This window comes from Ylistrum balloti, unplaced genomic scaffold, assembly GCF_031769215.1.
Source record: "Ylistrum balloti isolate Yb309-2 unplaced genomic scaffold, AGI_CSIRO_Ybal_v1 Utg369674, whole genome shotgun sequence".
NCBI lineage: Eukaryota > Metazoa > Mollusca > Bivalvia > Pectinida > Pectinidae > Ylistrum > Ylistrum balloti.
Genome location: NW_026781918.1, coordinates 550,016 through 561,564, shown reverse-complemented (window position 1 = coordinate 561,564; position 11,549 = coordinate 550,016). Strand labels below are relative to the sequence as shown.

The 11,549-nt window shown below is 33.7% G+C and overlaps 1 protein-coding gene across 1 annotated transcript in view; it reads left to right on the top strand.

Annotated features, from left to right (window-relative positions):
• Positions 1-2,074: 2,074 nt before the first annotated feature.
• LOC132563390 (centrosomal protein of 135 kDa-like) overlaps positions 2,075-11,549 on the top strand; it is a 32,330-nt gene continuing 22,855 nt past the window's right edge. Inside the window, exons 1-3 of the mRNA XM_060228154.1 lie at positions 2,075-2,390; positions 3,345-3,512; positions 3,920-4,149. Of these exons, the coding sequence (XP_060084137.1) occupies positions 2,075-2,390; positions 3,345-3,512; positions 3,920-4,149 (714 nt within the window). The remainder of the gene's footprint in view (positions 2,391-3,344; positions 3,513-3,919; positions 4,150-11,549) is intronic.

The following is an 11,549-nucleotide window of genomic DNA, read 5'->3' as shown; positions in this document are numbered from 1 at the left end:
TGATGTATTTGATAACTGAACACGCAGCAAACCGAATGATTAATTTTAAGTGTATTCCTTACAAGTATTTGCAAATGTACATGTGTAATTGTGGAAGATGTTAAAGTATAATATTTACCCCTAAGCTGAAGGTGTAGATGCAGTTCGCCTTCCGGAATGCATAAATAGAAGGTGCATGAAAGTCACAATCACTTTAACCTAACTTATATTGCCAGTCACATCCCGCCAATCACCAACCCCTTGCAACTGATGACCATGAATATTATATTTTTTTGTTTGCAAGCTTATTACTTTTAATACTTCATTGCCAATATTTGATGTAAACATTTAGTATTTTGAAGTGAGCATTTGATGAGGATGAATGTTTGATACCACAATACCTATTTGATACAGTTTGCCCCATTGGTAATTCTGAATAAATGATGTTTCACCTCCACTTCCAAAATTGAAGTGTAATATATAAACAAACAAAACAAGCCTAACAAATGACAATATCAATTTAATATATAAACAAATCATCTGTAGTTTTCAACTGTCATCAAGTCTCAGATATGTCTGAAACAGCATACTGTACCTGAATTTGTTCAAGAGAAATCTATTTTTGAGTGTATTCCTTAAATATTACATTCTGTTGTCATTATGCTTTGCAAGTTAACACTTATTGTTTTGGTTATATCCATTAATAAGTGATCATGATGACACACATACATGCATGTTTAGGCCCACTGACCATAAAACTGAGACAGTCCAATATTTAATTCATTTCAGGCTATTTGCTAGTCTAGTTACAATCAGTGTGTGTTGTTCACACAGATAATATCCACTATGTTTTAATGAAAACAATAATCAGAGAAAAAACAGGAAATTAAAGGTGGTTCTTTTTAAAGTGTATTCTGCATACTCTAAGAAACCAAAGACAAAGCTCACAAAATTAAACAGTTTCAAACAAATTGGACAACAGCTTATTTATTTAAACACAAACCTGGTATAAATTACAAATGGTGTTTAGTCTGTAATGAGGTAGCAAATTAGTTAGGTTGGGTGCGAAATATCACAATGCTATTAAGGACAACCAACCAAATTATTATTTATTTTTTTTTTTTTACATAGGATTGTAGTACAGCTGAAAATGTTGGTTGATTAAGTTCCATCTCATACACTACATACTCTACATACTACAGCTCTAGTATGCTACACACTGATTATTTGTCTGATGAAAGTGATCATGCAGTCATTGAAATGTCACACTCTAAAATACTACCGATTGTGTTATAAGAACTTCTCTTCTACTACCAAATTATCATTTATTTAATCATAATCCGGCTGATTTACACTTTCAGGATGCAGTTCTATCTAGATCTAATTTTTAAAGTAAATTTTTATTTTTACTTTTATTGGTAAATATTTAGATTGGCCCCTATCTCTTGAATAAATTATGTGGAAAAAAAAACCTGAAAAAAATAAGTATTATAGCTTTCTGATCTTTGAGATTGCTCTGATCGTAAGTTTTACTGGAAAAGGAGGTAAGCTAGTTGACAAAAACAGAGAGGTATTTATTCACATAAATTAGTTTGGTAATCATCCTAGGTCTTGTTAGATAAAAAAATAAAACGATACACTTGACTGAGCCTTTCCAACCAGTAGATAATAAATAAGGATAAATTTGTCACAGGACTGATTTTTCAGAAACATAACTGTCATCAATTTTGTTTGCATGCAAGCTAAAATAAATTTGAAATCATAACTATTTAACTTATCCTTTAATGTTGTTCATGATCTGTTTACAAATTTATGAGAAATGAATTGGTTACCTTCCTTCACATCTCAGCAATAAAGATAAAAAACAATAATAAAAAATGGTAAATTTCGGAACTGTATTGGGTTGTATGATAGTATAGATTCTAATGGTAACTGAATGTGAAAATAAATTACCATATATTATGTGGTTGGTTGATCATTAGCTAACAAAACTAAAAAAAAAGAAAAACAAGTCTGTTTTGCTTCTTCAGTTTTTGTTTTGTTCTCATTTATTTCAACTCTTATTTTTTTTTATTGAATTTTAGAAAGAGACAAAATGGCAGACAAGACAACAAAACAAGCCCAACAGAAGTTTTCAAACCTGAGGAAACGTTTGGACCAACTTGGGTACAGGCAAACACTAGGATTAGAATCACTTCCATTGGCTGAAAAGTTGTTTTCAGACCTCGTGCACACAACTGAGAGTCTAAAACATGCAAAACTTGAATTAGGAAAACAGGATACTGAACACAAAGACTTTGATACTGCAGTTGAACCATATAAAAGTGATAATGCCAAACTTGTGAAGGAAAACAATGACCTACATCAACAATTGATCAAACACAAGGAAGACTCTGATGCAGTAATAAGAGGTATGATGGTGAACCATACAAGTAATGAATTGTTACTTTCTTTTTTAGGATGATACCTATATACACTGTCATGGAAAATCGCAGGTACTTAGAGCAGTTGGCCGTTCAAAACTATTTATCAGTCAAATGTCAAAACCAAAATGGTCAATCCTTTATAGAATTAAAAGAAACTGGAAAAATGAAGGGGTCAGTTTCAATTTTGAGGGACCCATGGCCTCTCGTCCCCTTCAGGATTATATATCTGATACACATGTTTGTTTATGTGCTTTGATCCAAATTCTGGAAGCTCTGGCTGTATGGTGTGTGGTCACGATACGATACTATGTTACAATACAATGTGATTCAATATACACATTCCTTCAGTGATTAAATTATATTTGTAGTAAATCCACTAAAATGAGCAGATCAGAAGGACCAATTATATATGCGTCATGCATTACCTGATTTTTTTTGCCTTATACATGTATATATGAATTTCGTGTGCAGATTTTTTACAATACATATAAGTTTGCATTTAGGTGCAAAATACTACATGTACATTGTAGTAGATCGAAATTACAAGAATGTATTTTCTGAATGAAATCTGAAGAATAAGGAGTTTATAGTATTAGTTGTGAATACCAAATGTATATTATAACACATTTTAAACTATATACCATCCTGTTCACTTTGTGCTGTTCTTTGGAAGCCCTATATGTATTCTAGTCATTACTTTATACTGTAGATAAGTTTCATGTGACACAAAAAGGTCTAGAGTACACTTGTGATAGCTTTTGTTAGATTTTAAATTGATTTTAATTTCACCTGATTGCAGAATGTCAGACAATTCTTATTAAATATTATCAAATAGAGTCTTTATCCACCAAAATGACTCAGTAATAGGGTAATTGGCAGGCCTGGGCTGATAATTTTTTGTGTCGAATATTTACAAATATTTACTCTATTTATTCATAGAACTGAAGGCCTCACTACGCAAACTAGAACATGAGAATGCTGACCTCAAGTTTCTCAGCAATCAATATGTTCATAAGGTTAGACAGCTGGAGAAAGAATCAAAGGCCAAGTCGGAGCGTATCCTTCATCTACAGGAGAAAAACTTCCATGCTGTTGTACAAACACCAGGTACACTTTAAGTTAACAACATATGAAGACAAGCATTTAACATACTAATAGACTCTTAAAAACATGATGTTCAAAATACTTTGTGGAATATTCAAAAGAGCTGTCACTGTATATAACTGTAACCTAGTAAAAAGACACAAAGTTTCATTTATTTAAGTGTCACTAAGGTCTTAAGGAAAATGGGTGTGAAAAGATAAACTTAGTAATTGATGTTATAGATCTTAAGGAAAATGGGTATAATAAAGATATACCATGTAATTGATGTGGAGAAATTGATATGAATCAAGTTTGAATAAAAAAAGATGGAAATTAAAAAGATGGCATAAACAAGGTTTAGAGGTAGGGACAGTCTTTTTTTAGTTTGTTACTAAGTAGTATTGCCTGTCATTGTACGTTTTGTGCTGTAGGTGGTAAGAAGAAGAGCATTCCCTTTAGGAGACAACGCATGGAGATTGACACTGCTGTGCCCGAGTTTGAGGGCCCAAGTAAGCCCTTTGTGCTGCCCACTGATGATCCTTATGTGGCTGACCTCCTCCAGGTAGCAGATACGCGGATATCAGAACTTGAGCAGCAACTCTCTGTCTTTAAAGATGAGAAGGATGTGATAGATAGAAAACTAAAGAACTTCAGACAGCAGGTAAGGTGATAGAAATATTCTCATTATATTACGGAGGTCAGTGTCCTCCGACTATTTAAACAGGAGGTAAGGTTAGATGTCGTCTCAGTATTTACCAAGAAGATAAAATTATACCATTTGTGTCTAAATTTTTACACTGTAGGTAAAATTATAGAGATAACCTCATATATTAACATAGTAAAGTTATAGAGATATACACTTCATATTTTTACCAGTAGGTAAAATTAAAGTTTTTGTGTTTTAATATTTCCACTGGAGGTAAAATTATAGAGGTTGTGTCTCAATATTTACACTGGAGGTAAAATTATAGAGGTTGTGTCTCAATATTTACACTGGAGGTAAAATTATAGAGGTTGTGTCTCTGATTACACTGGAGGTAAAATTATAGAGGTTGTGTCTCAATATTTACACTGGAGGTAAAATTATAGAGGTTGTGTCTCAATATTCACACTGGAGGTAAAATTATAGAGGTTGTGTCTCAATATTAACACTGGCGATAAAATTATAATTATAGAATTATTACAGTTGAAGCTTGACTCAAATTATTAATAGTTATACATAAAACAGCTATAGGCACAACATTATTTTAATGGTTGCAGTCATTCAATGGTTATACATGCACTCTAGCTTTCCACTTGTGTGACAAGGGTAGGATTGAACATTAAAAGGTATATCTAACTTAATTCTCCTGGTAGTCCAGTTTCTTCTTGCAGTTATAAAACTTTTTGCACACTTCCATCCATCCAACAAGAATGATAACCTTTATATATAAGTTTATAGAAGTTTTTACAGTTGCTTTGTCACTGTTTATTAATATATCAATATGAAATATATTTCTTCGATGAGGTCTTCATGATAAGGCCTCCAAAGTTTAATGTCAGGAAAATCTTCTGAAAGGAACGGCATTGGATACCTTTTTCCCCACACTCTAAAATTCTACAGAAACAAAAGGAAGAATGAAAATATTCTGATGAACAAATTGTTTATTGTTGAAATGTTTAAAGTACATACCATCATACTATAGTGATTTTACTTTTTTGATCATCCAAGATTCTGGAAATGGACTGAAAACTTGTGTAAATGAAAATTGTACAGACATTTTCCCCTTGTTTGATATGTATCTATCAAAATTGTAAAGGGAGCTAACTCTTTTGATTTTCTTTATTTCCAAAAGACAAGTCACATGATGTGCATTTGTTAATTTGGAATTACACACAGGCGAATGTGTAATAAATTTGTATGGTTGATGGTATAAATAGTTTTTAACCATAGCATGTTCAGTTGATTCAAGCATATTATCTATAATTTACCAGACTGTGGCTTTTGAACTTTTAAAGCATATGTTATGTAACTTGACGTAGTGATAGAAAAAGTGGGTGTGATCATAGAAAGGAATGAAACACATAGCTATATAGAAATAACATATTAGGTTTTAATGTAACACGCCAATTGGATTTTTTAAAAAAAAATCAGCTTTGATTAATTTTATCAACACACATCCAAAACTGACATATGCTTTAAATTTCAACAAAAATGAAACGTAGAAAAAAGATAGTCTTGTGAACAGATTGTTTGTTGTTATTTCAAGATCATACAACCATACTTTAGTCTTCATTATTTTTTCATCAAATTTGTGTTAAAAAAATGGTACCAACATTCTGTACACATTTGATTTATATATATATATATTCTAAACTTTATGAACATTATCAAGGGAGCTAACTCTTGTGACTTTCAAAAGACAAGTCACATGATCTGCATTTGCTCTTTCCAGTTCCACACTGGCAAATGTGCAACATATTTTGAACATGTTTTGGAGGTAAACATAGTATCCAGCCTTTTCATAAACATCTAGTTGATGTGATAAGCTAATCTATAATTTAACAGAATTGAGACTGTGGTATATTTTGTAATTCAACTATTGAAGCTTTATGTCATTTAAGTGCACCTGTAGCTGCTGTCGTATAATTGTTGGTGATAAAAAAAAATCACAGACGATCACTTTTTCTTAGAAAGGAACTTAATATATAGCCACATAAGAAATTAGAATGCAACAAATTAAAAATGATTGAAGTTTTCTATAATGATAATGTTTAATTGAGTTCGTCAATACACATCCACAACTGATATATGACAAATTCTTATCTATCTTAATATGATATCTTTTGACAGCTTACTTCAAAGTGATTTCAACTGATGTCACTTGATTGTATACAAACCTTTAATAGCTGTCAGCAAAGTGATGCCTTTAATATAATAAGTAAAAGTTTTAGTTATTATTTGTCTGTAACTCACAACGTCAGCTCAATTGAGATTTTAATAATCACGTGACGGATTTTTTACTGCTTTTAGTAAAAACTAAAATCATCATGTTATTTTCAGTTATATCTGTAACATTGCTAAAATTTGTACCAAACATCACACAATGTCAGTTTCCCAAGTGGTTGGAAGTACTGATAGAATTTTTTAAAAGAACGATAGCTGATAGTGTTCACTCATAGAATTAGAACTGAATAAACTGATTAGCAGGACTTTGGTCAGAAACTGTTGATCATTATTTACAAAAACAGTTTTTATAAATTCTATCCTTAACAAATGAAAAAGTACAGAATCTCTGGAAAATGAAATTGAATTTAATTTTTTTTCCTGTATACAATGTGAATGATGGATATGATGGTCACATTCTTAAACAAAGTTACATTTATGATGTTATGGATTGCAGTTAGTAGGGAGTGTCCCCAAGAGTCTCCTGCGTAATTTTTGTGAAATATTCTTGCTAAGTTATTAATATATATGATAATACTGTAATCTGGCTTGTCAATTCTTTATTCTTAGAAGACTGACATCTGCTCAGCTGTGGCAGAAATCTTTTTGTGTGTAATTATATCACAATTTTATCAAGGCTGTAATTTTATCAACTCTCCTTCCGAAGGACGGAAGAATCTAAATACAAAGATATGGGGATGTGTAGCACCCTATATTACCCCTCCAGTATGAGTAGGAACTGACTCTTGGGACCCCTATATACAATTTATATATATGAAATCAGAACACAAACTTCATCGATGAGGCGTCATAAGATATAAAGAGGCGTGGAGATGAAAAACCTGTAACCAACCAAAATATTTGCAGTGTAGCTGGTTTTATGGGATTAGACAAAAGACAATCATATCAGTTATAATTTTGTCTAAACAAAACTTAATTGTTTAGATATACATATATTTATCACATTGCATACTTTAATGTATGTCACTAGTGTAATATACTTTGGAGGATTTTTCATGGGCTGCACCAATCATAAATTGATTGTGATGTCATAATATGAACAATGATGTCATGTCATGAATTGAAAATGTTTCCACATTTTGACTTGAAAATCTGTCAAAATGTAACTTTTCAGGGGCATATTATAAATCGTATCTTCAATATTGATTTTCGTTTATAGAAGATTTTATGAAACTTGTCTCACATTTTTTATTTTGCTCACCAATGATCACTAAAATAAAAAAAAAACTTTGTAAGAATCATTTTACAAAATCTCTCAATGAAATGAAAACTCATTTATCCATTTAGATGCTATACAGAATGAAATCTCCCCATCATATTTTCAATGTCAGTTTATCAGCTCACTTTTTAATCTGTTTCAGTAAGATTAGGTCCCAACTTTTGCAAGGAGAATATACCATACAAATGTAATCATTATTGAAGCGTTTAATTTTTTGCTATTTTATTCAGACAGAATAGGTTCATGAAAAACAAATTTATAATAAAATGAAATTAGTAGAAGACCATATCAGGTAGTCATGGTTTAAAATACAACGTAAATCCTTTTTGCCTTAATATTTTGATAAATTATGAAATTTGAAAACATAAGAAAAGACAACCTTTACAGTTTTTATAGGTTAACCCAATTCACAGGTATAGATACTGGTGCAGAAGACATTTTTACTCTATCAAATTGACATAGAATTAGAACATAGCTAGCGAGACCTATATAATATTGATTGATTTATGTTTTGAAAGATCAAATAAACTTTTCCTAGTCACTAACTTAAGCATGACAAGAAATTGGAACCAAAAAATCTTTTAAATGATTTGAGTTTCTAAAGCGAGCTACCTCTACACTGTTTGATTAGTATACCCTACATACTTACAGATACATTTGACGTAATGTGTGTACACATTAGTACTGTGTATATATATGCTCGGATTCCCAATGTGAAACCCAGTCAATGATAGTTGCCAAGTAAGCAGATTCACTGATTAAGGCCTATATGTGTATCAATACAAGTTATTCTCAGGAAAAATAGTGTTCTAGGGGTGTGAGATACTTCTCAGGGGCTGGTTGATAGGGGGCACCAAGGGAATGCAATTTAATGTAGTTGTTTGAGCAGGTAATGCTGTCCTACAGGTGTGAGTTACTTTAAGGGGCAGGGTGGAAGGGGATATCAGAGGGATAAGAGACTTTGCAGCGTTGTTTGAGCAAGTGATGCTGTCTTAGGGGTGTGAAATACTTTACGGGGCAGGATGGAAGGGAATATCAGAGGGATAAGAGACTTTGCAGCGTTGTCTGAGCAGGTGATGCTGTCTCAGGGGTGTGAAATACTTTACGGGGCAGGGTGGAAGGGGATATCAGAGGGATAAGAGACTTTGCAGCGTTGTCTGAGCAGGTGATGCTGTCTCAGGGGTGTGAAATACTTTACGGGGCAGGATGCAATATCAAGGGATAAGAGACTTTGCAGCGTTGTTTGAGCAGGTGATGCTGTCTCAGGGGTGTGAAATACTTTAAGGGGCAGGGTGGAAGGGGGCAGGCACCAAGGGAATGCAATTTAATGGTTGTTTGAGCATATGATGCTGTCCTAGAGGTGTGAGTTACTTTACAGGGCAGGATGGAAGGGGGCAGGCACCAAGAGAATGCAATTAAATGTAGTTGTTTGAGCAGGTGTTGCTATACTAGAGGTGTGAAATATTTCAAGGGGCAGGATGGAAGGGGGCAGGCACCACGGGAATGCAATTTAATGTAGTTGTTTGAGCAGGTGATGCTGTCCTAGAGGTGTGAGTTACTTTAAGGGGCAGGATGGAAGTGCAATTTAATGTAGTTGTTTGAACAGGTGATGCTGTCTTAGGGGTGTGATATACTTTAAGGGGCAGGGTGGAAGGGGGCAGGCACCAAGGGAATGCAATTTAATGTAGTTGTTTGAGCAGGTGATGCTGTCCTAGAGGTGTAAGTTACTTTAAGGGGCAGGGTGGAAGGGACACCAAAGGGATGAAATGTGATGGGGTTGTCTGATCAAGTTATACTGTCCTAGAGGTTTTAGTTACTTTAAGGGGCAGGGTGGAAGATGTCAGATGCAGGCTTAGTGTTGTTGTAGAATTGATACAATTGTTATATTGTATAAGGTCAGAAAGGAAGAACTTTGCACTGAAGGACACCAAGTGGGTATGTTGTGGTATGATCAACAGATCACATTATGATTTAGAATAGTTATGTGGAGAAATCTGGGTTGAGGGGCACTATAGTTTGTGTGGTAGAAATGGCAATCCACTTAATGATTTAATATTTACCTGGTATATATTGGACATTGTAACACATCTGATATGGATAGACAATTTTTGACTTGTGCCCTATGTAGGCCCCGAACTCACAATCTACAGCACCAAACTGACTAGCCAAGAAATTCCAAACACCTTATACCATCACACCTCCAAGAGATCCCCCCAAAATAGGATATTTGAAAAATTGTACTGATAAAGAGCTGGAAATTATTATCATGATCATAATGGCATATATAAAGAATTTTGGGTCAAGGACACCAAGGGGTCATCATTCGACCTAGTATAGGAACTTAGAGTAAGCTAAGGTAAAAGATATAAAAATGGCCTTAGTTGGAGAGGCCATTTCTTAGCTTAAGAGGTTAACTGTGGTTTGATAGTAGTAAAGCTTGGGAGGGAGTCCTAGGTGTAGAAGGTGGAATTTTAATAAGGCAAAGATAGAGCAACATCATAGAGAAATGTTGACAGTGTGGGTAGTAGCAGGAATTTTAGGTCGGTAATTCAGCCATTAGTACTAGGGACGTAATGTTTTTACAGGTTCATTACTACTGTGTACTGACTGTGGCTTAATAAGCTTAAGTCCTTACATATCTGGGTATTAGTGTTCTGGTGTGTGTACCATCGATTAGGGGCACACCGTAGGGATATTGAAAGTATGCATGTAATTACAACCTTCACTGAAACAGTATTATACTTCCTCAAACAGGAATAGGTTTTTTATATACCAGATAACACAACTGAAGTTGATTTATCTGAGATTATTTCATTTTCCACATTATTGAACGGTTTGTAAACAGAGGTCTTGCCAAATTTTCAAAATATTTCTTTCCAACATGTGTTATGGTGTACTTGCAGATTTTGTTTGATCATCGCTGGCTTCATTTATGAATTCATCAAATAAAGTTAGAAAATCCTGTTAACCACTATATTAACTTTAGTAAGTAACATGGATGTCAACTAAATAACTAAATACATTGAAATATTCATGGATATTGATCATTTGGGCTATAATCATTATGAGATATGGTTGTTTGTTCTTTATGGAGCATATATAGTATAGTGTGTGTGAAGGGATTAATTGGTCTATAATCCTCCCCATATAGATATCTTTTTGGTTGGTCTGGGGTGGGGGGTGGGGGGTGGGGGGACGCAGTGGTAACTTGCTCGCCTTTTACCTAGCCATCCAGGGACGTGAAAAGGTATTGGTTTTCCCCGAGTATTCCAGTTTCCTCCCACAATAAGACCCCCTCGCACGCTTACATCCGGACCAACAAGAGTGATTTGTATAAGTTGAAATAACTTGTTTCACAATTCTTGTAAAATAAATATGGTTTTTATCTTTTGACAAACAATTTGTGATTATAAAAGGTGAACAGGATCAACCTTCAGTGTTGACAGAGTTAAAGGTTACATTAACACACATCTGTCTACTTGATATATATATTTATTATATTGCTATTATAAACAGGACATATACACTTCAGTTAGTCACATTATATTTTGAAAGAAGCACATATCTGACTCTGTTTACGTTTCCACTCTGATAAGAGGCCCTGAGGATTCAATATTTTAAGCAAACATTAACCACATCTAAAATGAAAGTATATGCATGCATGCAATTTTGTATGAGCAATGGTGACAGCATACGCCCACAGACAAGTAAAGGTAGTAAAAGGATTGTAACTCTGTAACATCATTAATTAGACAACTATGCTAATGAGATCCTATTTTTCTGCAAGTGCTGGAGTAAACATTTTACCTATGCCATTCCTGGAGGCTGTTTTGGCACTAACTTCCATAAGACATGATGTGGAAACTGTTTTCATGATTAGATGATATTCTACCCC